This window comes from Alnus glutinosa, chromosome 2 (assembly GCF_958979055.1).
Source record: "Alnus glutinosa chromosome 2, dhAlnGlut1.1, whole genome shotgun sequence".
Taxonomy (NCBI): domain Eukaryota; kingdom Viridiplantae; phylum Streptophyta; class Magnoliopsida; order Fagales; family Betulaceae; genus Alnus; species Alnus glutinosa.
This window is the reverse complement of record NC_084887.1, coordinates 4,953,424-4,980,397: the sequence shown is the minus strand read 5'-3', so window position 1 is coordinate 4,980,397 and position 26,974 is coordinate 4,953,424. Positions and strand designations below refer to the sequence as shown.

Sequence of the window (26,974 nt, the reverse complement as noted above, 5' to 3'; positions counted from 1 at the left end):
GTTAGACTTTTTTTTTCTACCCAAAATACCCTTGAATTTATTATAAAATAAAATAAAATAACCGTTCGGAAAAAAAAAAAAAAAAATAAGTGTCTAATTTGACACGTGGTGGTAGTGCAAGGGGACCCAATGTCACTTTTTAAAGTTTAGAGGCATAAATGAAAATGTGGTTTTAGTTTAAGGGGCTAGAGTATATTTTTTCCTAAAATTTTTTTGTGAATAAAAATCGATTCTTATAGGTTAATATGATTGAATAAAAATATATTAAAAAAAATTAATTTTATATACATGCCAAAACATCGAAAAATATTTTCAACAAAAAATATTTTACGTTGAAACAAACGAAGCCTATTCTTAGGGGTGAGCATGGGGCAGGGGGGCGATTTTCCCCCCTTTTTGGCCCTGCCCCGCACCCCTGCGGCTTACATCTTTTGGACCCGCAAACCGCAATTTTAAAGGGATAACCGTGCTGTGCCGGTTCTATGCGGGAAGGGTACGTGCGAGGCGGGGTTGCGAGTTTGACAAGGAGGGGCAGGTCCTGTGGAAGAACTTGTTTTCGCTCTGGACCTCTGGTAATCCTTGTACGGAAGATCTTGTAGATGTAGGGGAGATCACACCATAATTAGTGTGGTCATCCTATACCCAATCATTCCCTAAGAAGGTGATAACTTCCTTGGAGGTTGATGAGTGCCAAATATTGTGTATTTGGACCCCTTGATTTACATTAGTTAGACCTTTAGCCTTGTTATTTTCTGATGCTTTGGTTAGTTTTTGTATTTTTGTGTTTTGTAGGTCAATAAGAGAGAAATGGCAAAAATTTCATGAAGAAATGCTTGGAAATTCGGAAGTCCTGAAAAGTCGATCGATCGAAATTGTGTCCGAAGTTGATCGATCGATTTTTAGTCGATCGATCGAAATTCCCCAAAAACTGCTTTTGCATAAGCGCACCAGAACGCCCAATCAGGAGCTTCTCCATGACAAAAAGCAGTCCTCCCTCTGATTTTCGCAGCAGAACACGCTGGTTTCGTGACCTTGGTTGTCTCTAGCAAGAGAGGAACCCTAGAAGGGGGTAGAGGAGTCATTTACATAGGTTTCTAGCCCTAATTTACCTTCTATAAAGCCATAGCCATGCCTCCTTGTTGGGGAGCACTTCTCAGAGCAGTAGCTAGGATTAATTTCGTGCATTTTGTAGTTGATTTCAGTAGCTCCTTTCTTTAGACATTTGTCTTTGTAAAGCTATTCTTCTATTTTCATGGTTGTTCTTCAAGTTTTTGTGGTGTTCTTAGTCATGGAAGGCTAGAACTCTCAACTAAGGTTGGAGATGAAACCTCTCCATTGATGACACTCACACTCTTGTAGTTCTACTTGCACATTTAATGTTATATCATTTTGTTGTTCAAGTTCCATTCATTTAATGCTCTATCTTTTGCAATGAATGTGGTTGGTGGTAGAAATAGGACATTTGATGTGTTTCAACCGATGGATACATTGTTTTATCGGTTTGAAAGATGATATCCATTGTGATTTATTCTTTGAATGGATACAATGGATGATTTGATTTCAAATGGGTACTCTTTGTGATTTATCTTTGAGTTGGATTCATTTAATGGTTCTAAGGGTTATGGTTGAGAAACTTGAATGACACCTTAAGCTTAATGTTCTTTGGGTGTTCAAGAGGAAACCAAGAGTGTGAGTTGTCGGATTTGGTTTGGTGAATTCCTTAACCTTAGTCCCCTTTTACATATTGCATTTCTTCCTCTTTACTTAGCATTTTGGTGCATGTTCAACCCTCAAACTCTTGGAACTAGGTTAGAATGAGGTTGATTGAGCAAGACACTGATTTTTTACCATTTCCCTGTGGATTCGACATCGCACTTGCACACACTATTTTGCAAACGATTCGTGCGCTTGCGAGTACTCATTAAAACACACATCAGAGGTTATAGTGAAATGATATGATTCTCAATAAAGAGTTATATTGTTTAGAAAAATATTGTAAAGAGAAATGATATAACTCTTCATGAAGAGTTGAATTGTATAGAGAAGTGATATACCTCTTCACGAAGAGTTATGATACTTCTATATATAAGTGTAGAAAAACAGAACATAAGAATTCATTCTTGCATAATTCTGTTTTTCTTTCTCTTTTCTCCTCCATTGGATTTCTACCCTAATAGGACTAAATCCTTCTACATTCAGATCCTTATAACTATTTTCCTACAGTGGTATAATGGAAAAAGGGAAAGAAAAATTAGGAGAAGAGCAACAACAATCTGAAGATCTTCAAACAATTCTGCGACAAATCCTTCAAACGATCAACCGACAAGTTTTGGGTTTGGCATCTACAATTACGTTCTATAATATTCATTTATATTGCAAAATCCACAAGCAAAACCACTTACTATCACTGTGGGTGGTTTACAATACACTGGTAATGTTGAACTTTTGAAGCGCCGCTATTTACTCGAGGAAGATCACTGGAGCACTCATCATCCATCTTCATTGAAGCCACAAGAGACATATCTTTCCATTGAGCGTATGGAAAAATCATCTCTTGGAGAAAAAGGAAAATCACCATTTAGAGATGGAGAAGGATCCATTCTTGACGAAGAAGTAGAAAAACTGCTCAACGAATTAACAATTTCAGGTTTTTCTTCAATTTCTTCCTCTGCTAATTCTCGAAATTTTTCTGCAAATTCATGGGAACAGTTAGAACTCGAAAACTGCCCAAAATCTGATCCAAATGACACAGTTTTGATCAGAAAAGGGGCTGATTTCGACCCCAAAGGGCCCAGCCAAAACGACGTCGTTTCACAGAGGAACAATGTTGTTTCACTCGCACAGTCCTCTACGATTCTAGATCTCCACAGTGACGCCGATTTGCGCCCGATCCGACTTGGCCCGAAGTGGAAATACGCGGCCCACAAGACCATAGTTCTGGATCTAAATCCAAGCCCGAATTCAAACCTGGCTCTTGACCCGCACGCAAACTCACGGGTAAAACCCTATTCGTTTCGCAAACTCACGAGTAAAACTAAAGGGAATTTCAAAAACAAAAGAGCATGCTACAGATGTGGAAAGACGGGATATTTTAAAGCAAATTGTCCAAAGACCAATGGTGGCAAGAAACAAAAAGAAATTGCTATGACAATTACTGAAGTAATGATGGTTGAACCGACTACAAATTCATGGTGGATAGATTCAGCGACAACAAGACATATTACAAGAAGTCGCAAATTTTTTGTTGATTTCATAGAAAAAGCAGTTGATGAACACAAAGTTTACATGGGCAACAATACTTACAATGATGTCTTAGGTGAAGGAAAAATGTAAAATTTCTGTCAATGGGTCAGTTATTATTTTATACAATGTCTTGTTTGTACCAAGTATCCATAGAAATTTAATATATGTACCAATATTAGACGATAAAGGATATACTATTAAGTTTAAATCAGGAAAGGAGTACATTAGTAGAGGGAATATATCAGTAAAAAGTACTAAAATAGACCATATTTATTTTTTGAAAGTTGATAATAAAAAATCAATTTCTGATTATTTGACCGTGTCAATTGATAGTTCTTTCTTATGGCATTTAAGATTAGGTCACATTAATAGGGATAAATTAATTCGAATGAGTTAGGATGGATTATTACCAAACATTGATCTGAAGATTTCAATATATGTAAATCATGTATTAAAGGAAAATTGACTAACAAGTCTTTTTCCAAACATTGGAAATCAACAGAATTATTGGAAATAATTCATTCGGATATATGTGGACCTTTCAGAACTAAAACACATAGAGGAATGGAATATTTTATTACTTTTACTGATGATTATTCAAGATATGGACATATCTACCTAATTAAGCATAAGTTTGAAGCTATTGAAAAATTTAAAGAATATAAATTAGAAGTTGAAAAACAATTAGGTAGATCCATAAAAAGCTTAAATAATGAAAGAGGTGGTGAATATGAAGCTATGGAATTTTTTTGTAAGAAAAATGGAATACGACATTTATTCACGATGCCTTATAAACCTCATCAAAATGGTATTGCAGAGAGGTGAAATAGAACTTTAATGGAAATGACTAGATCTATGATGGCCAACACTGATTTACCTGTTCATTTTTGGAGCAAGGCATTATCAACTGCAGCCTATATTCTTAATAGAATTAAAACAAAATCAAAGCTACTTACTCCTTATGAATATTGGACAGGCCTTAAACCAAATATTCAACATCTCAAAGTATGGGGATGTAGAGCACATGTACTTATCCCAAAACCTCTAAGAGATAAATTAATACGCAAAACCTGGGAATGCAAGTTTATAGGGTATGTGGATAATGGTAGTGGTTATAGATTTTATCATTCTGAAAAAAGGATTGATAGAAAGTAGGGATGCTGTATTTCTTGAGAATATCAATCAGATCACTCCTACAGATGCACTTACATTTTTCCAAGACATAGAGGATCCATCAATCTATTCTCCACTGAAAAACGCACATGAGATAGATCTTCAGCTTAGTGGGAGTATTAAAAGGAAATCGAACGATCTATCTCACATGGATACAGAAGATAAAAACAGTGGGAGTAAAAGACAAAGGCAACCATCAATGAAACTCAAAGATCATTATGTTTTAAGTGTAGATGACATAAATCTACAAGATGATCCGATTAATTTTAAAGAAGCGATAAATAGCATTGATGCTGATAAATGGATCAAAGCTATGAATGATGAGATTAATTCAATTAGGAACAACGATGTATAGGAACTCACAGATCTTCCAAGTCAAAGGAAAGCAATAGGATGCAAGTGGGTACTCAAAAAGAAATTCAAAGTAGATGGAAGCCTTGACAAATAAAAAGATAAGTTTGTAGCCAAAGGATTTACTCAGCAACCCCGTATAAACTTTGTAAATACATATTCACCAGTAGCAAAATTTACCTCTATCAGAATAATCATGTCTATTGTAGCTAAAATCAATATAGAATTACATCAGCTAGATGTGAAGACAGCATTTTTAAATGGGAAATTAAAAGAAGACATCTATATGATTCAGCCAGAGGGATTTGAACAAGATAAACATAAAGAAAAGGTCTACAAATTGAAAAGATCTTTATATGGATTAAAACAATCATCCAGACAATGGTATTTGAAATTCCATCAAGCAATACTAGAAAATGGTTTCGAGGTTAGTCCACTAGATCATTGCATTTATATATGTAAAAACAATGATAAATTAACTATATTATCATTATATGTAGATGACATATTGTTGACTGGAAATTGCCAAGATATGATTAGTAAAACTAAAGTATTCTTAGCATTCGAATTTGAAATGAAAGACATGGGTACTGCTAACTATGTTTTGGGAATAAGCATTTCTAGAGATAGAAATTCAAAATTATTACACCTAGATCAAGAAAAATATCTGGACAAGATACTTAAAAAGTTTAAAATGAATAATTGTAAACCTTTAAGTACACCTACTTGAATAGGTCAACATCTGAGCTAAACGATGTGTCCCGAAAATGAGACAGATATTAAGGAAATGGAATCCGTTCCCTATGCTCGGGTAGTGGGTAGTCTAATGTATGCTATGACAAGTACAAGACCTGATATTTGACATGCGGTAGGATTGGTCAGTAGATATCAATCCAATCCAGGGAAGGCACATTGGCAAGAAGTAAAGCGAATATTTAGATATTTGCAAGGTACAAAAAACATCAAGCTATGTTTTGGTATAAGTGATCTAAAAATTGCAAGAAACACAGACGCAGATTTTGCAGGAGATGCAGATGATAGAAAGTCTACAAGTGGTTATGTGTTCCTATTTGGTGGAACAGTTGTTTCTTGGTCTAGTAAAAAACAGAATTGTGTTCCAAATCCACTATGGAGGCTGAGTATATATCATGCAGCACAAGAGTAAGTAATGCAGTCTGGATTGGACGTTTTATTGAAAGTCTAAACTTAGGTATAAATAATAAACCTGTCAATGTGTTTTGTGATAATAAGTCTGTTATTTCTTTAATAAAAAGTGGTGCACATAGTACTAAAGGTAAACACATTGATATAAATTATCACTATATTCAAGATATAGTAGAGAAATGAGAAATAAAGGTTGAATTTCTTTCATCAACTGAAATGGTAGCCAATCCTATGACCAAAGGATTGTCTCTGGAAAAATTCAGAGAGCATGTAGATATAATGGGATTGAGATATACCGAAGTGATAGCTATATGGGTTAATGCATAGTCGGAAGGATCTCGGGACGCTTAGAAGAACGATTTTATGCACTTCTGTTCTATGATAAAATAATGGTCAAATTAAAGAGCAGATGACATTGATGAGGTACGGATATTGCATCTCACATAAATGTAAAATCCATTTGAAAGGCATTATGTTGGGATCGAGTAATATCTATGCTCTGAAAGTGTAAAAAGATGCTAATAAGGTGTATCAAGAAAAGTCTCAGGAATAGAGATTTTCTAGAAAGAACTTGATCAAAAATTTAGTGCAAGTTGACACATGGTTTTGTGTATGACTGAAGTTGTCAATCATGGAATGGGTATGAATTATATTCCCAATCATGAAAAATTGATGCCGTTCGTTCGTAAGATAAGGAAATGAAGTCATCCCTAATATGTTATTGGTATGATAATATATGGTAAAGGATGCAGTCAGATAAAAATGATAAAAGCGTGCACACGTGGAATAAGATTAAGATCTGACGCCGATCTGTAGGTTTTACAGATGAGAGTTAGCATGGATAAAAACTATCATCATTATGATAATTATGCTATACTAAATATTATCACCAAAATGTTATAGTGTGATCAAGTGGGAGATATAGATGTAGATGTAGGGGTGATCACACCATAATTAGTGTGGCCATCCTATGCCCAATCATTCCCTAAGAAGGTTATAACTTCCATGGAGGTTATAGCGAAATTATATAACTCTTGGTCTTTTCTAATTGCCCTATTGGTTCAGTCTTTGTCTCTCCCACCTTTGGATCAATGACTACCCCTCCACTCCTAGGACTTGCAACAGGTGGACTAGAACGCTTCCCTATCTCTCTCTCATTAAAGGACTTAGCTAGTTGTTCAAGTTGGACTTCTAGCTTTGCTATAGACTGAGAATGTGAATTTAGAATTTGAGTCTGAGACTCAAATTTACTGAGACTGGTCAATACCTTTTCCTCAAATGTAGAATTTCTAAGAGGTGGAAGGGTTGATTGCTATTGTGGGTTGGGAGGACGACTATTAGGTGGCGGCTGGTAAAATTGATTGTTGGACTGCTGATAAGCTTGGTTTTGCAGTCCATTGTACTGTGGAACATTAGGCCGCCACATATTACTATTTTTTCTCAAGGCCGGGTTATAAGAATTATTAAAATGATCACTAACCGGTCTAGAGTAAACTGCGTTCATCTGCTCAAAAGGAGGCTCAGAAGATTGTCCAATAATAGGACAATTCCCGGCCTAATGTGATGGATCAGAACAAAATGAGCATGCATCATGTGGTGTGTGTATATGAGATGCAGTCGCAGGCACAAAACCAGATGCTAACAATTGATCTAATTTTCTAGATAAGGCACCCACTTTGGCATTCAAGTCCAAAGGTTAGGATACCTCATAAAGAGTTTGGCTCCTAGTGTTTGTCCTACGACCGGATGATGAATGGTGTAAAGAGTTTTCTGATAAAAGTACCAAAAGTGTCCATGCATCATCCTCACTCTTCAACATAAAAGTACCCCCACATGAGGCATCTACCATCTGTCTATGAGGCTCAATCAAGCCATCATAGAAGCATTGTACTAACTGCCACTTAGGAACAACATGATGTGGACACTTTCATAAAAGGTCCTTCATCCTCTCCCAAGTCTCATGAAAAGGTTCTCCCTCTATTTGCGAAAAACCAGTTATGGCTTTTCGTATGTGATTGGTTTTCCCTATGGTAAAGTACTTCCTAAGGAACTCGTGTTGCATCTAAGCTAAAGAAGTAATGGAGTTAGTCTCTAAGGAAGTCAACCAATACTTAGCTTTTTCTTTTAAGAAGAACGGAAAGAGGCGCATCCTCAAAGCATCCTCTGTAAAATTGTGCAACCTTATGGTGGAGCAGATTTCTATGAATTCATCTAAATGCTTATAAGGGTCCTCGATATTAAGTCCGTAAAATAATGGAAGCATTTGAATGAATCCGGACTTAATTTCAAAATGAGCTGCCGTAATGTCCGGCAACTGAAGGCTTGAAGTAGGTGTGTATGTCGAGGGAACATAGTGGTCCCTCAACAGCACAGGCTTTGGTTCTTCAGCCATAGGTGAGTTAGAATAGGCTCTTAGACTTGAGTTCCGTTTGGATCTACTTCGTCTAGAAATCCGCTCTAAGTTTGGGTTGTATGGAAAAATAGGCAATGATAATGAATAACGAGCAAACATGCACCAACAAAAATTAATCTATATATACAAGGTACGGAAAAGAAATAAAATGAAAAAGGAAGAAAAACTAACCGGTTCTGCAATGAGGCAGTGCAGCAGCAGCTAGAGTGCTACTGCAAGAAAAAGTTGCTCGATTGACTTTTTGGTCGATTGATCGAAACCTCGATCGATCGATTATATAATCGCTCGTTCGATTCTTTGCAGAAAAGAAAAATGCAACAGAAATGCAGAAAAATAAATCTAAAACAAAATCAAAGTCTAAATATGCACAGGACAGTAAGAAATTAAATGTAGATTCGGTCTAGAGAGAGCAGAAAAATAGTGCTACTCAAAACAAAAATCGATCGATCGAAAATTTAGGTCACAGAAAGTCGATCGATTGAATTTTCTGCAGAAACAGAATTCTGCAGAAAACAGACAGAACCGAATTAAAACACTAAAAACACTAAAAACAGTTTTTATACAAAACCAAAAACAGATTATGGACAGAATTTACAATATGTACGAAATCAAACTAAATACAATCCTAAATATCCCATAAACAACCGTTAATCCCTGGCAACAGCGCCAAAAATTGATAGCGGGCGAACCGACTACGTGGATTTTAAATTTATAAGTTTACCACTCGCAATAGTACATATCGATTGTACTATAGTAAGGGTGATCGAACCACAGATATTATTGGTTGTTTTGCGTAATAGGATATCTAAAGAAACGTATCTAACTTAACTTAAGAGTAAAAATAAAAGCAAAGATTGTAGAATTGAAGCTACAACAATTAAGGTAATAAATAAAAGCGGAAAATGAAAACAAACTAAAAGAAAACTTAGGGTGTTGATCTTATCCAATCCTCAACCAATGAAATGCTTAAAGTCTATATGGTTCTTCCTAACATGCATAATATGAGCGCGTAATGGGCGTCAACCATTATGACGACCTCGACGTGAAAACACTTTCGTTAAGACATAGTTATAAAGCACCTAGTTTTACATTAAGCTACTCCATGTAAAGATTAGTTTATAATTGAAAAACGTTTACACTACGAAAGGTATGGAGTGATTAATGCTCCCTAGCTTACTACTCTACAACACATCCTAATAAGCATACACAATACATGCAAACCCTAACTAGGCCACAATGATAAGGTGTCTAGTTTTACACCGATCGTATCATGTAAAAGTTACACTATAATTAAAAAACGGTTTAAACTACCAAAGGTGTGAAACGACCGGTATTCCCTAGTATACCCTATAAGGTGACTCTAATAGGTAAACATAGATTATGTCAAATTAGAATCATTGCAAAAAAACATCGTTCTTGTTTCCAAGAACGTTGGTTTTACTCAAGAAATCTAAGAAAACTCATAGACAAGTTTAACTCTTTTTCATGAATAATTAGATTAGAATCTTGAAAACAAAACCTTTTAGCATGGGTTTTGAGATCCTCTGGTCCTTAACAATCATCACACATCTCAAGAAAATCCTAAGAACCTCAAGAACATCCCATGGTTTTGGAAGAGATTATTAATCAAACCCTAAGATAGAATTTAGCTAGACATAAATTTAATCTAGTCTATGCATGAAAATTAATCAAAAACAGTAAAGAAACAAGATTAAAACAAAGAACAACAACTATATTAAACTATGTAAGATTCGGTTTACAAAAAGGAAGAAAAAGAAAAACAAACTAAACTAAGAACATGAAATTTAACAAAGGAAATTGTCCTCTGGAACTAAGCCCAGAAGAACGAGCATCAAAGTAAATGAAAATACAAGAAATTGAAGTGATACACCTGAGCAAATCCGAAATCCCCAAAAGATGCATGCTTTAACCTAAAACCCTAATTTCATATATATAGAGATTTAATTTACAAAGGACTCATCAAGGATTAATTCTAGCCGCACAAACAGAGCTGGTCGCCGTCCATTTCTGTCCATTAAACTCAAATTTTGATTTGGATTGCACAAAGATTTGGAAATATCTTGACCTTCTGGAAGATGCGAAGTCGATCGATCGAAAATGTCTTGCTCTGAGAATCGATCGATCGCATCTTGATCGATCGAAGTTGAGTCGACTGAAAGTCGATCGATCGAATTATTAGCTGTACAAATAATCGATCGATCGAAATGCCTTGGACGATTTTTTATCTTCTCAGGATCAGCCTCGAACTCTGGAAATGACCAAAATGCCCTTGATGTATTTCCAGGTCTAATTCAAGTATTTTAAACTAGATTTCCACTAAGACCTGAAAATAAGACAAAACACAAAACTACAATAAAACGTTATATATACAACACAAACTAGGTCTAACAAATGCAAATAAAGGGGTCTTGAATCGAATAATTCAAGACTTATCACTCTTTCTGAAACCAAATATAATTTAGTAACTGAATTTGGACTATGAAAAAGACTTGAATCGAAATTTTTAAAATTAAGGTCTATATCATTAATTATTAATTAAAGTTTATCTCTTAATGAGTAAAACAGGCTCTATCATCACTGACATGACTTGATTTTTTTCTTCCATGTATGGGGCTCCGTGCCCATCTTCATATTGGTACGAGCATTTTTGGCATAGAAGTGTACATTTTGTAGCTAGTTTATTTGGAACCAAAGTTTTTCATTCTCAGCTTGCGTCTCTGCCACACATAAATGTTTGTAATTTTTTATTATTATTATTATTTTCAACATACATGTTTGTCGTTGAAAAATGACTCATAAATTCATAATAATCAAATTTGACTATTATAAATTATTTGTCTATTCTATTGAAGACAGAGACGGAGGAGGGGGGGAGGGGGCCGGCAGGGGCCATGCGCCCCCCCCCTTCTCCCCCCACACTTATTTGAAAAAGAAAAAGTATAAGGATAAAAAAAAATTCTAAAAAAAAAAACAAAACAAATAATTAGCCCATTGGCCCCTTCTCAATTTGTTGACCCTTACCCAATTAATTTTTGTTCATTAACCAAATAAACCTTAAAAAAAGCCCAAATCCACAAATTTATTGTAAACTTGTAGTGTCTAGACATCAAAAGCCGGCAAGCACTTAATTAAGAGGGGCGTTTCCAGTTTCAACACAGCTAAACAACTCAAATTTTGAAACAAAAATATTTAATAAAAAAAATGAAACAAGAATACGGAATACCTCTACTCTTCTCAATCCCTCAGCCGACCCACTGCAGTTTCTAGTTTGCACACCAAATCCGACACCACAGCCAAGCATTGCAGTAAGCACAATATTATCGCTTTACACGCCGGGTCCATGACACCATGGTAATCTATTGTACTCATATTTTTTGGTGATGATAACTATTGATAACTTTTTATTTTCAACTTGATTCTTGAACTTGTGTTTGGGCCGTTTGGCTTTCGCCTTTCTGAGGAAGGAGAGGAGTCTTGGCTCTGAGTCTTTTGCCTTTCTGAGGAAGGAGATGAGACTACTCAGACTAGGGGAGCCGAGAGAGTGAAAAACAACTTTTTTTTTTTTTTTATGGAAGTGACTAGACACTAGAAAAGTGAAAAAAATATTGTGGATTTGTGTACTTTTTTGACTTGACTTGTCCATTGAAAAAGCTTTAAGCTTTTGATGTTTGTCCAATTGTCCCTAGAGAGTGAAAGAAAAAAATTATTTTTTTGTTCTCAATATCCAAAAAGCTAATAGAGATGCTGTGATACAGTGATAGGTACAAAAAATCACAGCGATAGGTACAAAGTTTTTTATTTTTTAAAAGGTTTGCTAATTATTTTGTGTATTGTGTGCAGATAAAATTTACAAAGTTTTTTTTTTAATAGGTTTGTTAATTGTGTTGTGTATTGTGTACAGATAAAATTTTGAAAATGGTTGATTTGATATGATTTTTACGATACAAAACAATAATTAATTTGCAACATAGAAGCGGTGTCAAATCACTCAACGCATGTCACACTTTTTGAGGTTAGTTTTCTAAGCTCAATTCCTAATATAAGTGGTATTGTAATTATAATATTATGATTATTAAATATTCTGAATATTTGTTATTATAATTTATAAGTCTAAACAATTAATTAGAGAATTTGACATGTGAAAGCTATTATATTCTATTATTCTTTATGTGAGTTCATTAATTGCTAACTTACAAATATTTTTTTCTTACTTTTCTAAAGACTCCAATATAACCATGTAAATTTATTTGTAGATGATGGGAAAGCCAAATAAATACTTGACTTTTTCAAAAGAAAAAATGCACAAAGTTCAAATGCCAATGTTAGTGATACATCGTCGCCAACTTCTGATATCATAGTTTTTGAAAACTCTTCTAAAAAATATCAAATATTTGATGTCAATGAATTTGATATTAGTTCATTGGAGTTTGATCATGGATTGCATCGTCAAATATGGGAGTATAATGTTAATCAACAGGATGAAATTCGACGAGCTTACATTTAAGCTGGTCCGTACCAATTTATCCTTGAAGAGTATCCAAAATCTGGAAATCCAAATCATCTTCATAGCTTTCAACCTTCATGGTTCAATTTATTTCCTACATGGCTTGAATATTCGAAGAAAAAAGATGCAGCATTTTGTCTACCATGTTTTCTCTTTAATAAGCCATCTGGGCATCCTACGCAACGTATATTCACAGGTTGAGTTATGGGTATTAAAATCAATAGAACTATGAAATAGAATGATAGATTTCAAAAAAAAAAAAAGAAGAAGAAGAAGAAGAAAGAAATAGAATGATAACATATAAAAGGAAAGAATTAAGAATAAAAATCTATCTGTCTCTCTCTAAATCTCCCTCGGTCTGTATCTACATTGGAGGAAGAACAACCCTTATATGTGATAAGTGTCTCTTTGTTGATCTCTTCCGCAACCATTAATTCTCTACCCTTTTCCTTTCAATTGCTTTCTCAAATTTTCTCATAATTTAATTTCTTTTAAAACTAACATATTTTTCTCCTACATGTATATATATAAATATTTCTGTGAACATTTAAGAGACTTCTTTACAATTGACATATAACTGGATGACGTGACATTAAAAAAATTAATATTTAAAATAGTATTTGTAAAAATAAAAATCAAATATTGATTCAAAGACTAGTCTTTACTACCACATACATGTACATTATCCAAATTGTATGGCAGTTAGAGTATTCCTAGTAGACTCACCAAATTTTAATAGTCAAAATAACTAAAAATCACATTTTTTTTATTTTATATATCCACTTTTTTAAAGCACCCCAGCAATCTCATCATTTTAGCTATTCACTTTTACTATTTCATTTAAATATTACTTTTAAAGATTTCTTCTTTTTTTTTCTAACATTTATATTTTTGAAAGTTTGTCTTTTCTTAGAGGTTATATTTCTAAATATTTGTCTTAATATAACGGTCATATTTTCTTTGGAAAAAAAAATCTTAACGGTTATATTTTTCAAAAAAAAAAAATCTCCTATGCTTTCAATATATATAAACATTAGTATAAGAAATAAAATAAAAAATAAAGAAAAGAAAAGTGAAAAAAAAAGGAGAGGCCTATTGATTCGAAGTCACTACGAAAGGTTCGGTCAATAGCATAGCTCTTTCTTTTCCGGGTCTCATTTCGAAGGAAAGGCCTTCACATTCCTTCTTTTTCTAACATTTTTATTTTTGAATGTTTAATTTTTTTAAAAAGTCATATTTCTAAATATTTGTCTTAATATAACGGTCATATTTTAAAGAAAAAAAAAATTCTTAACAATTATAGTTTTCAAAAAAGCTCATATGCTTTCAAAATATATAAACGTTAGGATAAGAAATAAAAATAAAAATAAAAGTGAGAGAAATGAACATTTGTTTTGAGTGTGAAAAAAAGAAAAAGAAAAGAGGCAGAAAAAAATTTATTATTTTTATTCTTTTGGTGAATGAATAGTAATCACAAAAATCACCATTTTTAGGAGGATTTTTTATTATTATTATTATTATTAGTGATTTGGCTCACTATTTTTGATAAATTTACTGAGAATGGAATTGTACAAAAATTTACTACATAAAATTACCCTTTTCTTTACCCTAGGTGTCATTTAGTTTAGCAGCCCCCACAAAGTTGTGCTGTCCACGGCACCGGCTTCCCCTGCAACATTGACGGTACGAATATTCGTGTGAAGAAGCAGTGATATATACATATTTATGAATGGGGAGAACATCTTGTGAAGGCAATGTTTCTCAGGAAATGAGGAATTCGAGGCACACCAAATGCATTAATTACCAGTCTTCCATGATTAAACGCCACACTTTCAATGCATGCTTCGATGCATGGACAGCGTGAACAAATTTTCTTTTATATACTATTGGGTTGCCCTTCTTTGTGATGCTTCTTATGTGCTTTAAGGCTTACTGAATGCAAGTTATTTTGGCACTAAATGTGGAGGTTAGGTTAGATCGAGATTCTGTGTGATTGTTTGTTTCAGCAGTCGAGCAGGCAAGTTAATTTCATCGAAAACTTTACAGTCAGGCAAATTGCAATCTGTCCTGAGAATTGCAGTCAGTCTCAAGACAGAAGCAAAGGTGTTAATGGAGGCATTCTGTTCATGGCATCAATTGAAGAAAAACCCATTAATTGCCAAACAAACTGAAGCCAAGACAAGTTATAAATGCCACAAAACGTCCAACCAGCAAAGCAGAAATCCTTTAAGGTCATGTGTAGCTACACACGACGGAGTAATAAATAATCCCATCCTTTTGCAGTAGTACTTTTTGTGGATCCAATGTTGAACACACAAATTCAACCCTTATGAAAGGTATTGCACCACTCGATCCATCCTCTCACATTTGGCCTTGCAAAGGACAAAATTTCCCTCCTACCTAATTAATTAATCTAATATCATATGTCCAAAGTGTGAAATTTTAATCGAAAGGAATCCTAAACAATAAAGAAAAGGAGGAAAAAAAATCAGTCACAAAACAAAAATGCAGGACAAATTTGAACCATGCATTCATTAATCGTTATAGAAATGAGCTGATCGAAGCCAAACCTTCAAAAGATGTTCGCGAGTCTTCAATATCTTGGCATGCAGCACCAAGAAGCATGGCAACATGTGCATCATGCCCACAAGCGTGCATTTTGCCTGCAACTTTGCTTTTGTGCTCCCATTCTACGGCTTCCTGTAACAAAATTTAAAACGTTAACTAACGACTTATTAAACAAAACACTCAAAATTACGAACACTTTTTCAAACTTTCAAAAACACCCTTAAAAAAGTATTAACAATCGAAACAAATTATGTAGCCTTATCTCAGGATAACATTTTCATGCTGTTGGAGTTTTCAGTGCAATTAACCTCCAAAAGGTACAATTATCATCACAAGTAAAAAGAAAGAACTGCCCATAGAAACATACAAGGGAATTCTTATTTGGACTAACTAGAAAACCCACAAAAGAGGCACATGAAGTCATTCCTTCAAAATAACCCACGCCGCCATGGCTGTAAAACTTTTTGCCTTGGGATCTGAACTGCATGTCCCATAATCCATCGCATGCAACATTAGAAACATATTTGCTTTTTAAAAAAAAAAAAAAAACAATTTTATACTTTTATCTATTACAATAAAAAAAATAAAAAAAATAAAAAATAAAAAATAAAAACACATTTATACTTTTATCTATTACAATTCATGTTAGTAAATTCATGACAACCCTATTTGTTAATAAGTTTGTTAATAATATACGTCAAAACAAACAAAGCCTATTCCTATATGTCTCCCACATGTTTAAAATGTCAAAAGAGAAAAATAACTCTTTATGAAACTAAATATAATTTAGTAACTGAATTAATTTGGACTATGAAAAATACTTAAATCGAAATTTTTAAAATTAAGGTCTATATCATTATTAATTAAAGTTTATCTCTTAATGAGTGAAACAGGCTCCATTATCATTGACAGGACTCGATGTCTGGTGCTCTGTGCCCATCGCCATATTGGTATGTGCATTTTTTGCATAAAAAGTGTACATTTTGTAGCTAGTTTATTTGGAACAAAGTTTTTCATTTTCATTCTCAGCTCACGTCTCCGCCACACATACATGTTCATAATTTATTATTATTATTATTATTATTAGCATACATGTTTGTAATTGATAGAGAACAACAAAAAAGAGAAAGCTTGCGTATTTTGCTAAAGTTAGAGCATTTCTAGTCAAAATAGTCAAAATTTTATTTTGTCTATTCAACTAGAGACCAAAAATAACTCATAATAATTAAATTTAACTATTATAAATTATTTACCTATTCTGTCAAAAATGCTTTTAATTGAGTTGGCTTAGATATCTCGCTTTTCTCTGGACATTATCGAAGTATAGAGAATCCGGCACTTTGTTGGGACTGACTACTGAAAGAGGAAAACTAGTGGTGGTCGAATGAGGGAGTACAGGAAGAAGACTTTGAGGCCATGCGAAACTTCAGCAGAATATTGCTGATTTTTCTGGCTCCTATTTTTCATAGAAACAAGAATGTGATTAAAGCTCATGTCATACACTTACGAATGATTTCAAGCAGAATTTATTCAGGCCACAAAACCAATGATTTGAAAGCAGAGTTTTTGTAGGGCACAAGTTTAAAGTAGACAAAGAGATGTTGAATGATCAGTATGTGAATGGTCCCAAGATTTGGAGAGATGTGGAATTAGCAAGGCATGTGAATGGTCCAAAGGCATGTGAATTATCGTATCTACCATTGAAAATCTCCAATTTCCTCCACGAGACTTGACTCATTTCTCAATCACAAGGTAACGAGGAGGCTAGGAGACCTCATACGTAGGTTGACTGTGAACCTAGGATTAGTGCTTGTGTGCTTCAAAATATGGGAAGAGATCACGATCGAGTCCATGCACGCCACTCGTAGAGGATCGAAGAGATTAAGGTTGCTAGGGTTAATTTGTATATTCATCCTGATCCTGTAAATTAAATTTGAACGTGTACAAAAGACTCCGGCAAAGCCGGAGGGCATGACCTTAAAAAATTGTTTGAACAAAAAAATATTCAAATCTTAGACGGAATGCCACCAAGATGAACCCTTATTACTTAAGCCAAAACATTAAGATTAAAGTATTTCAATGAAAGAAGAGAAAAGTGGAGAGGGTAATTAGAGTGAAGGTTCTCCTTCCGGCCAACCTTCAGTCCGTTTTTATGTACGTACATATGAAGAGGAGATTAAGGGCCCTTTTGAAATCGCAGTTTGAATAATTGGGATTTTAAACAAATTAATGATTTCAAAGTACAATTTGTAAAAATGTAGTTCTTAAAATCACATTTAGGGTTTAATAAAATATGTTAAAAAGCACTTTAATATTGATTGAGTGTTTGGATAACAATAGTCTAGTATAAAAGGTATGGTTTTGTGATTAAAACGCATGTCTTACACTTAGGGAAATATTAATGCTCGGGTAGATTAAACTTGTGCCCAACATTTCCATGGATATTTTTGCTACCTGTTCTGAGTTTCATATGTGATATGTGCGCACGCATATATGGAAACAAATTTTTCATTCACTTCTCACATCTCCGCCACACATACATGTTTGTAATTGATGGAGAATGGTCTATCTCTCATTGACTTAAACAGGCTCTATTATCACTAATACAATTCGATTTTTTGCTTTAACGTCTGGGGCTCCGTGCCCATCTCCATATTGGTACGTGCATTGGGCAATCCGTGCAAGATTGATTGCTGTTACCACTAAACCTTCTCCAAATGGAGAATTAAGTACTCGCTCTTCATTCATCTTTTTCCAAGTCCTATCAATCATGTTACTGACGTGTTTCCCAGCAACTTCCACAGAAACACCACTTTCATGCATGTAGCAATTGAGTGAATTTGCAGTTTCACCTCTTCTTAACTCTCCCTGTATTTCAAATAAACAGCAAAATATGTTAGTGTGAAGTAGTGGTTCCAATGACGATGATCGTATGGACCTTAAAATTCATTTTACACAAAAAAACACTATGGAATATTATGTTGTAAAAAGAATACCATTGAAGTACTCAGATCATTGCAAAGTCGAAAAATAATTGACGGCCAACGCAAAAGGTCGTGGCATTTTTCTAAGCCCTCGAGTGCTTGCTTTGTGAACTTTTGATTCAAGAAAAAGTAAGAATGAACAAGGAAGACCACCCCCGAAGAAGATAGCCAGGCATTGTCAAGATAGTCTTTGAAGCTTGGCATATCTTTGTAGTGACACCACTTTGCTTCTTGTAGGAATGCTTTACACAGATCAGCCCACTAAAATAAAAGAAAAAACACCAAGATTCTTAGATTTAAAATTTCAAACGACTAACAATTCATGTAAAAAAGAAAAAGAAAACTATAGTATGGCTGCATATACCGCTTTTTTTAGGTATGGAATTGTGTTTTCTCCTTTCTCCTTAAGAGTGTCATATACCATCTCATTAACAGTGTTGTAGAGAGCTAAGAAGCATAACTTCATATAGTGAGGTAGATTTTTCACGGCATTGACATCCCATCTGAAAACACAATCAAGAAATTAAAAGTAGCTTAACTGTTTAAATAAAAGTTATAAGTAAAGGATTCCATTATATTACAAATATTTCTTTCTTTTCTTTTCTTCACTTTTATTTATTTATTTATTTATTTTATTTTGGGGGGTGGGGGAGGAGGAGGGGAAGAGTTATCAAGTATTAACCTGTCAACCGCATCTGTAAACAACTCTAGTTCATCCAAGTTACCATAAACATCATAGACATCATCAATAGTGGTTACAAGAGCAGCCACTTTCGTTAACCCCTTACGAAGATTACTTAATTCAGGTTCGAATGCCATTCCAACTGTCCAAAAGAAGCATTCCATCAGTCTATCTCTAGTGAAGCTCAAGTTTTTTGCCAGACCCATGTCTTTCCACCACCTAAATGGCATAAGGTGAAACCAATTAAGTTTCCACTTAACATTCAAGCCATGGCAAAGTCAATTTCCACATTTTCACAGAAGCCTGCCTTAGTGATGTGAATAAATACTTCGAACATTTCTTACCTTGACATATCTTGAAGTTCTCTTTTACACCGACTGCACTATGTTAAAATCCAACTTTGCAAGTTCAAGTAGGAGAGAATTTGCACCTTCCCTCTTATTGTATGCCTCAATATACCACCGAGCTTCTAGCCTTAGCATTCTACGGTGCAATGGAACATCCAATGCACGATTAATTTGTTCTGCCATGCTTTTGCTCACATCTCCTTTGAGTTCCTTGAGATGCATTCTTGTGAATGTCATGGCCTCTTCCAAGACGTTTTCTCCTTCAAAAGCAAGATAAGAAGCTTCATATAGACCCAACATTCCTTTGACATCATTTCTAAGGCATTCCTTGAAATTGCCATTATGGTCCTTGAAACTGCTAAATACATCTGTGTTTAATTCATACAAATATGTTATAAGAAGATCGATCGTACCATCAACATGGGAAATGAAATCAACAAGTTTTTTAATTCATCCAAAAAAAAAAAAAAAAAATTAGAGAATTAGCATGATATCATAGAAGGTACATATGTGTATATATATATATATATATATATTACCTTGAGAGACATGATAGCCTTGTTGTCTGAGGAGCCTAAAGCTTAGAGCAGTAGCATGGAGACTCTTCTCAATTCCTTCATTACAGCATTTTGAAGATGCGAAGTTGTCAAGGGCTCTTGTTATGTCCCTCTCAAATCGGTATCCCAAACCTAATCGTTGAATATCATCAATCAGTTCAAGTGTTTCCAATAAGTCCGCATTTTCATTATTAATCATACTTCTCACATCCTCCTCCAGCTTCTTTGCCCTATCTTTGTATCGTTCATCCTGCATGATCACATGCAATTTGAGATAAATATTTATATATAGCGTTCATCTTAATTATTATTGTTCAAATATAGTCTCTTAGTAGTTAGACAAACATTTTTCAACTTTAGAAAGAGAGGGAGGGTTTGAGAAATGTGCATGGTTACCGCATAATCACTCTTCAAGGACTGCACAAAATCGTAACTCCATAAGCTTGGCTGGTAATTGGCGGATTTCCTTTGATAAACTTGTAAATGGGAAGTTGGTATAGTGGAAAAGCATCGGAAGTAGTGGTGCCCAAATTTGCGGTGGAGAAGAAGAGGTCTCTTTTTTGTCATGGAATAATTTGGAAAATTAAGAGGCAAGGAGAAATTGTGGGATAAGGGGAATAGGTGGATTAGTGACATGAGGCTTCAGATATAATTTGCTTGCGATTTTCATAGGAAGGCGTGAAGCTCGATCTATATATATAGGACCTCAATAATTTGTCGGTGATTGGCCTTGGGGAAACATGTGTACTAGGTTGATTATTAAACCTAGGATTTTTGTGCATGTCTCGTCAACAAATTTAAACTTGAAACATATTTTACTTTGGAATTTTGTGTATATCTCCGGGTTAAATAAGTATTTTTGTTTAAATAATAATAAGAAATTATTAATATGATATAAAACGAAAAACCAATATTTTGAAGTGGCAGAGTTCAAAAAAAAAAAAAAAAAAAAACCAAAAAGTGTGAAAGTCCAGACAAAAAGCTTTGTCAGACATGCCTCAAGGGTTGGAGAGGTTTGGAGTGGACAAAACGATTGTCATTTACTCGTAGCCGGTTTGAGAGGGACAAACCAAATCAGGTTCAAGAGACACGTACTTTGAGGGCCGTTTGGTAAATCTACTAAAAAAGTTAAGAGGAACAAATGCATTCTTGTGACTAGATTTGCTGAAAAATAATATTTTGTACTGTTAAGGAATTGCATTTTGTATGGCTAAAAAAAAAATTAAGAAAAGGATTTTTTTTTTTTTTTTTTTTGAGGGGGGGACCCCCAGATCCATTTCGGGGTGGCCGCACAGCCACATATATATATATATTTAGGTAATGTGGCAAAAATACGGATGTGACACTAACAGAAGATGTAAAAATGGACAAAAAAAAATGACCGAATGACTGATTTCAAATTCGCGAAAAACTGAAGGAGTTAATATTGATTTTTAGAAAGTGAGTGACCAGTTTCAAATCACGTTCCGACTTAGTGAGTTATGATTAGAGCTATGCAAAATCCGCATGACCTGCCCCGCCCTGCAAAACCTCGAATTTGGTATAGTCGTGCAGGGCGGGACGGGTTGCGGGTCCCCGCAGGAAGAAAAGAAAATAAAAAATAAAACTCTTTTAGAGTTTTCTCCCAAGCGCCGCACCCCCCCCCCCCCCTCCCTTCCCTCCTCTCTTCATTGTTCTCCTCTTTTCACAGCCTCCCCTTGCGCGGCTGCACCGATCTTGGCCTTCTCATCTTCTTCAACCTTTACCAAAACCCTAACTCAGTCACCCCCTCGCTAACCCTAGACTTGTCATTCCTTTCCCGCCATGCCCATACTCAGAGGCCCCCATTTCTAGTCCTCGCCAAAACTCTCTCGGCCCCGACCATGGCCTTCCGGACCGAGATGTCTCAAGGGGAAAAGGGTGAGTGGTTCAAACTTTGCCATTCTTAGCAGCGGAAGCGAGCTTTTGAACTGCTTATGTTTTGATGAAGTAGATGGTTTTTATGGTTGATTTTGAGTGTGTTTTTGGTTATCAAGTTGTGAAACCTCAATGGAAAGTAGCGATAAATTTCACATGGATAAGGAAGAACAATGCGCCAATCTTCATCTTCTTCACTCCCCACCTCACCCCTCTGAACTTGCAGCCTCCGCCCCGCAACGAATTTCCTTTTTTTTTTATGCAGATTGCAGGTGAGAAATTCTCAACCTGCAGGGGTACAGGGCAAAGGCGAAAATGGAGAAAATTTGCCCCGCCCTGCCTTGCGCCCACCCTAGTTAAGATACATATACCCTTCAAAAATACATGTGTTTTTCATATTTTAAGTGATATATTTCATTTTTATAAATTAGGTTAAACCGAATTTGAATTCATATTTTAAAGGGCACATGTCATTTTTATAAATTGGGTTTAACTAAATTTCAAATTAAAAAAAAAAAAAAAAAAAAAAAAAGAGAGAAAGAAAGAAAGAAAGAAAGAAGAAGAAGCTGTCGTTAAAAACCGAAGGTCTACCACAACCATAAAATTGTCTGGAAATATTACAGTTAGAATCAGTTAGCCAGTTAGGCCCTTAGGCTCACCTTAAATGGGCCTGTCTTTGCTCCACACCGTGCCTTGGGTGGACCGTCCAAATATCCCATGGTATACATGCAGCCCATGGATCTCCCTTAAACAAGTCCAACGGTGTATAATGGCCACTGACTACAAGCCGAAAGAAAGGCGAAAAAAAAAAAAAAAAACAAAAACAAAAAAGAAGATAGAAAGAAAATAGATCCTATGAGGGATAATGCTTATGGTGATATAGTTTTTTTAAAAAAAATAAAATAAAAAATAAAAATAAATAAAAGATTCAGGCATATGTATTTTTACAAATTCTTTTAAATTCTAGTCAACACTTAAATCCTAACAATTTTTTTCTTTTTTTCTTTTTTCCTAAAATAAATTAGGAGTATTTTGAAAATTTTGATAGGATTTAATGAAAAATTTTAATAGAGTTGAAATTAAAAATAATTGAAAGATGGATATCCTCAATTGACACTTTTTAAAATTTAAGTACATTTTTTATAAAAGTAATGAAAGATCAAAGGTTATAAGCGAAATTCTCCCTATAATTTTTTACAAATTGATATAGCAGTTCGCGTGTCATTATTACATTAATTATAATCAAATTTAATTTTTTAATAATTAACATTATAAATATTAAATGCATTTTTACAAACTGATTTTAACAATCCATATAACATTATCGTATTAATACAAACAAACTTAATTATAATAACGGACCGGAAGATATAAGTGCATTAATTCAATATCTACAGACTACAGCGACAATTGAAGGAACAGCCAAAAAAAAAAAAAAAAAACACGTTAAACATAGGATTTCCTTGGGAATTGCGTTGGTAGAAGAGTGACGTCTAAGAAAAAGGCTTCCATCATTTTATTTATGCTCTCATGGTTCCTTGCCTAATTATTCTACAACTCATTCATGTCTTCAAGGAGAATTGCAACGCCCAACACAAAAATTGAAAGAGAAATATTAGAGTATTTATTTTGATTATTTTTAAGTCATTTTGTATTTATTTGGCATAAAAGAAAAGAAGAATAAAGAGAGAATCAGTTACAAGCTGTAATTTATTTTTTTATTAAAAAAAAGGGTACCAAATCAGCACAGAATCACCAAAAAAAGACCACAATAAATGCTTCAACGCTTCTCAAATCCAAAACCAAATAAAGACCTAGGCGTGCTTATATTAACTAATTCAGTTGGATTGGCACTCTCTGTTAAGACATTATATTTCAATCGAACACAAATATAACCAAAACTAACGGATTAGAATTGAAGGTCTAATCTCTTTAAAGTTAACTTATTTAGTCTTATACTCGTACTTCGATACAATTTAAACTCGACACACGGTATAAGAACTGATAACTTTTGACATGATTCACAAATTCAATGTGAAATTAGTGAATTAAAATTAAAAATCTAACACATTTAATTAAATAATTCAAGTTATAATAAACTTACATAGTCTTTAATGGTAAATTATACGTGTCTTTTTTACTACAGCAAACAAAGATGAACTACCCATTTGATGGTCACAAATAAGATTCTCTCTATTTCAACTTGGGAATAGGATCATATTCCATCTTGTGGGGTACGTTGAGTCTGTTTTGTATTATTTAATTTTTTTTGTCTGATTACACAAAGTCAGTCGAGGCTTCCCCACATAATATAAGGCCCCAAGATCAATCACAACTCAATAATCAGTTTCTGTAGATAGAAAAATGACTTTTTGTTAAATAATGTCATTTCAATTGGACAGTTTCTACTGTTCAGTGTTAAAGTTGCCACGTTTGAAACTCTTTACTTAATATTTTGAGTAATTTTATTTAATAAACTAAACAATTGGAGTGACGAAATTCTGAAATTTTTTTATTTAGAAGAATTTGCCTATAAGTTTTAATCTTTCATCATTTTTAAAATAAAAAACTAAACTTTAAAATGTATTAATTTAAAATATTCATCTTTCTAATTTTTTTTTCAATTTTAACTCTCTGTTAGAATTTTTCGTTAAATCCAGTCAAAATTCTTAAAATACGTCTCCTTTTTTTTAGGAAAGAAAAAAAAAATCACAAGGATTTATGTGTTGATCAGAATTTAACAAAATTTACAAAAATACTCATACCTGAATTTTTGAAATTTTTTTATAATTTTTTTTAAAAATAAAACATATATGGATCTTTTGATAATGAAAATTTCTAACGGATGGTTGAAATTAAGAAAAAATAAATTGACGAGTTTTAAAGTTTGATTACCTTATTTCAAAAGTGATGAAAAATTTAGGATTATAAGAAAAAAAAATTTCCTTTTTATTTATTATTTTTACAATAGCTTATCCAAGAGCTAATTTTTTTGTCACATTAGAAATTTATATAATACTTATATGATACTCTAATAAATAACATTATTATAATATTTTACCCCTTTGGAGGGGCTTAGATGGATCCACAAGGTGGGAGATTTACTAACACTCATTTAAGATAGATCGAACCACTCTGTTCCTTAAGGGCATAATATAACATTTATTTCAATTAAATATTCTAAGAATTCACACTTAAAAAATATTATTAAACTATTAATTAAATAATTAAATTTATTTTTTTTATCCGTTGAGTTATGAGTATGATAATCAATAGAAGTATGAAATAGCTAGAATGATAAAACATGACAAGAAAGAATTAAGAATTAAAATCTATCTGTCCCTCTCTAAATCTCCCTCGGTCCCTTACATGTGATAAATGTCTCTTTGTTGATCTCTTCCGCAACCATTCTCTACCCTTTTCCTTTTCTTTTTTTTTCTTTTTCTTTTTTTTTTTTTCCTTTTCTTTTTTTTTTTTTTTTTGAAAAGCCCTTTTACTTTCAATTGCATTCAATTTTTCTCATAATTCCATTTCTTTTAAAATTAACATATTTTTCTCCTTCATATATATATATATATATATATATATATATATATATATATATATATATATATATATATATATATATATATATATATATATACACACATTTTTGTGAACATTTAAGAGACTTTTTTGCAATCGACATACAACTGGATGACGTGACATTAAAAATCAGTTTTTAAATTAGTATTTGTAAAATTAAAAATCAAAATATTGATTCAAAGACTAATATTTACTACCACATACACATTATCCAATTGTAGTTAGAGCATTTTTAGTAGACTCATCAGATATTAATAGTCAAAATAGTTAAAACTCCATTTTCTCTATTTTAACTATCCATTTTTTTAAAAGCAGTATTACTATTTTAGCTATTCATTTTTATTATTTCATTTCAATATTTTCTTTTCAAAGATTTCTTTATTATTTATCTAACATTTATATTTTTGAATGTTTATTTTTTTTTAATGGTCATGTTTCTGAATATTTGTCTTAATATAACAGTTATATTTTTAAAAAATAATATGTATATTCTTAACAATTATATTTTCAAGAAAGCTCCTATGCTTTCGGTATATATAAACGTTAGGATAAGAAATAAAAATAAATAAATAAAAGTGAGAGAAATGAACGTTTGTTTTGAGTGTGAAAAGAAAAAAAAAATTTAAAAATTTTTTAAAAAAAATTAAAACAAAAAAAAGAAAGAAAAAAAAAAAAAGGAGGAAGAGAAATTTTATTATTTTTTATCGTTTTCGTGAGTGAATAGTAATCACAAAAGTACTGTTCACTTGCTAAACAAAAATCACCATTTTTAAGAGAGTTTTTTTTTTTTTTTTTTTTTTTTTTTTTTTTTTTTTAAGATTTGGCTCGCTATTTTTGATGAATCTGCTGAGAATGGTATTGTACAAAAAAAATTTACTACATAAAATTACCCTTTTCTTTACCCTAGGTGTCATTTAGTTTAGCAGCCCCCACAAAGTTGTGCTGTCCACGGCACCGGCATCCCTGCAACATTGACGGTACGAATATTCGTGTGAAGAAGCAGTGATATATACATATTTATGAAGGGGGAGAACATCTTGTGAAGGCAATGTTTCTCAGGAAATGAGGAATTCGAGGCACACCAAATGCATTAATTACCAGTCTTCCATGATTAAACGCCACACTTTCAATGCATGCTTCGATGCATGGACAGCGTGAACAAATTTTCTTTTATATACTATTGGGTTGCCCTTCTTTGTGATGCTTCTTATGTACTTTAAGGCTTACTGAATGCAAGTTATTTTGGCACTAAATGTGGAGGTTAGGTTGGATCGAGATTCTGTGTGATTGTTTGTTTCTGCAGTCGAGCAGGCAAGTGAGTTTGATTGAAAACTTTGCAGTCAGGCAAATGCAGTCAATCTTAATATAATCTCGTTCTATTTCTAACTCGTCGAACTACTTTTTATTATTATTTCTTAATAATGCACCTAAGTAATGAAAATTCTTCCATGCATAGCTGGGTTTAGCTGGTTGATAGATGGGTCAG

General features: G+C 33.4%; 1 protein-coding gene, 1 non-coding gene and 1 pseudogene across 2 annotated transcripts; 2 read left to right on the top strand and 1 right to left on the bottom strand.

Annotated features, from left to right (window-relative positions):
- Positions 1–2,538: 2,538 nt before the first annotated feature.
- Positions 2,539–3,333, top strand: LOC133860208 (uncharacterized). Its single transcript, XM_062295854.1, has one exon. The coding sequence runs from the start codon at positions 2,539–2,541 to the stop codon at positions 3,331–3,333; it is 795 nt and encodes a 264-aa protein (XP_062151838.1).
- Positions 3,334–7,838: 4,505 nt separating this feature from the next.
- On the top strand, positions 7,839–7,944 carry LOC133862108 (small nucleolar RNA R71). The gene has a single exon (XR_009899131.1). It is a non-coding gene; the product is annotated as a small nucleolar RNA R71 (small nucleolar RNA).
- Positions 7,945–18,014: 10,070 nt separating this feature from the next.
- On the bottom strand, positions 18,015–20,574 carry LOC133860207 (tricyclene synthase TPS4, chloroplastic-like; annotated as a pseudogene).
- Between the last annotated feature and the right edge of the window lie 6,400 nt (positions 20,575–26,974).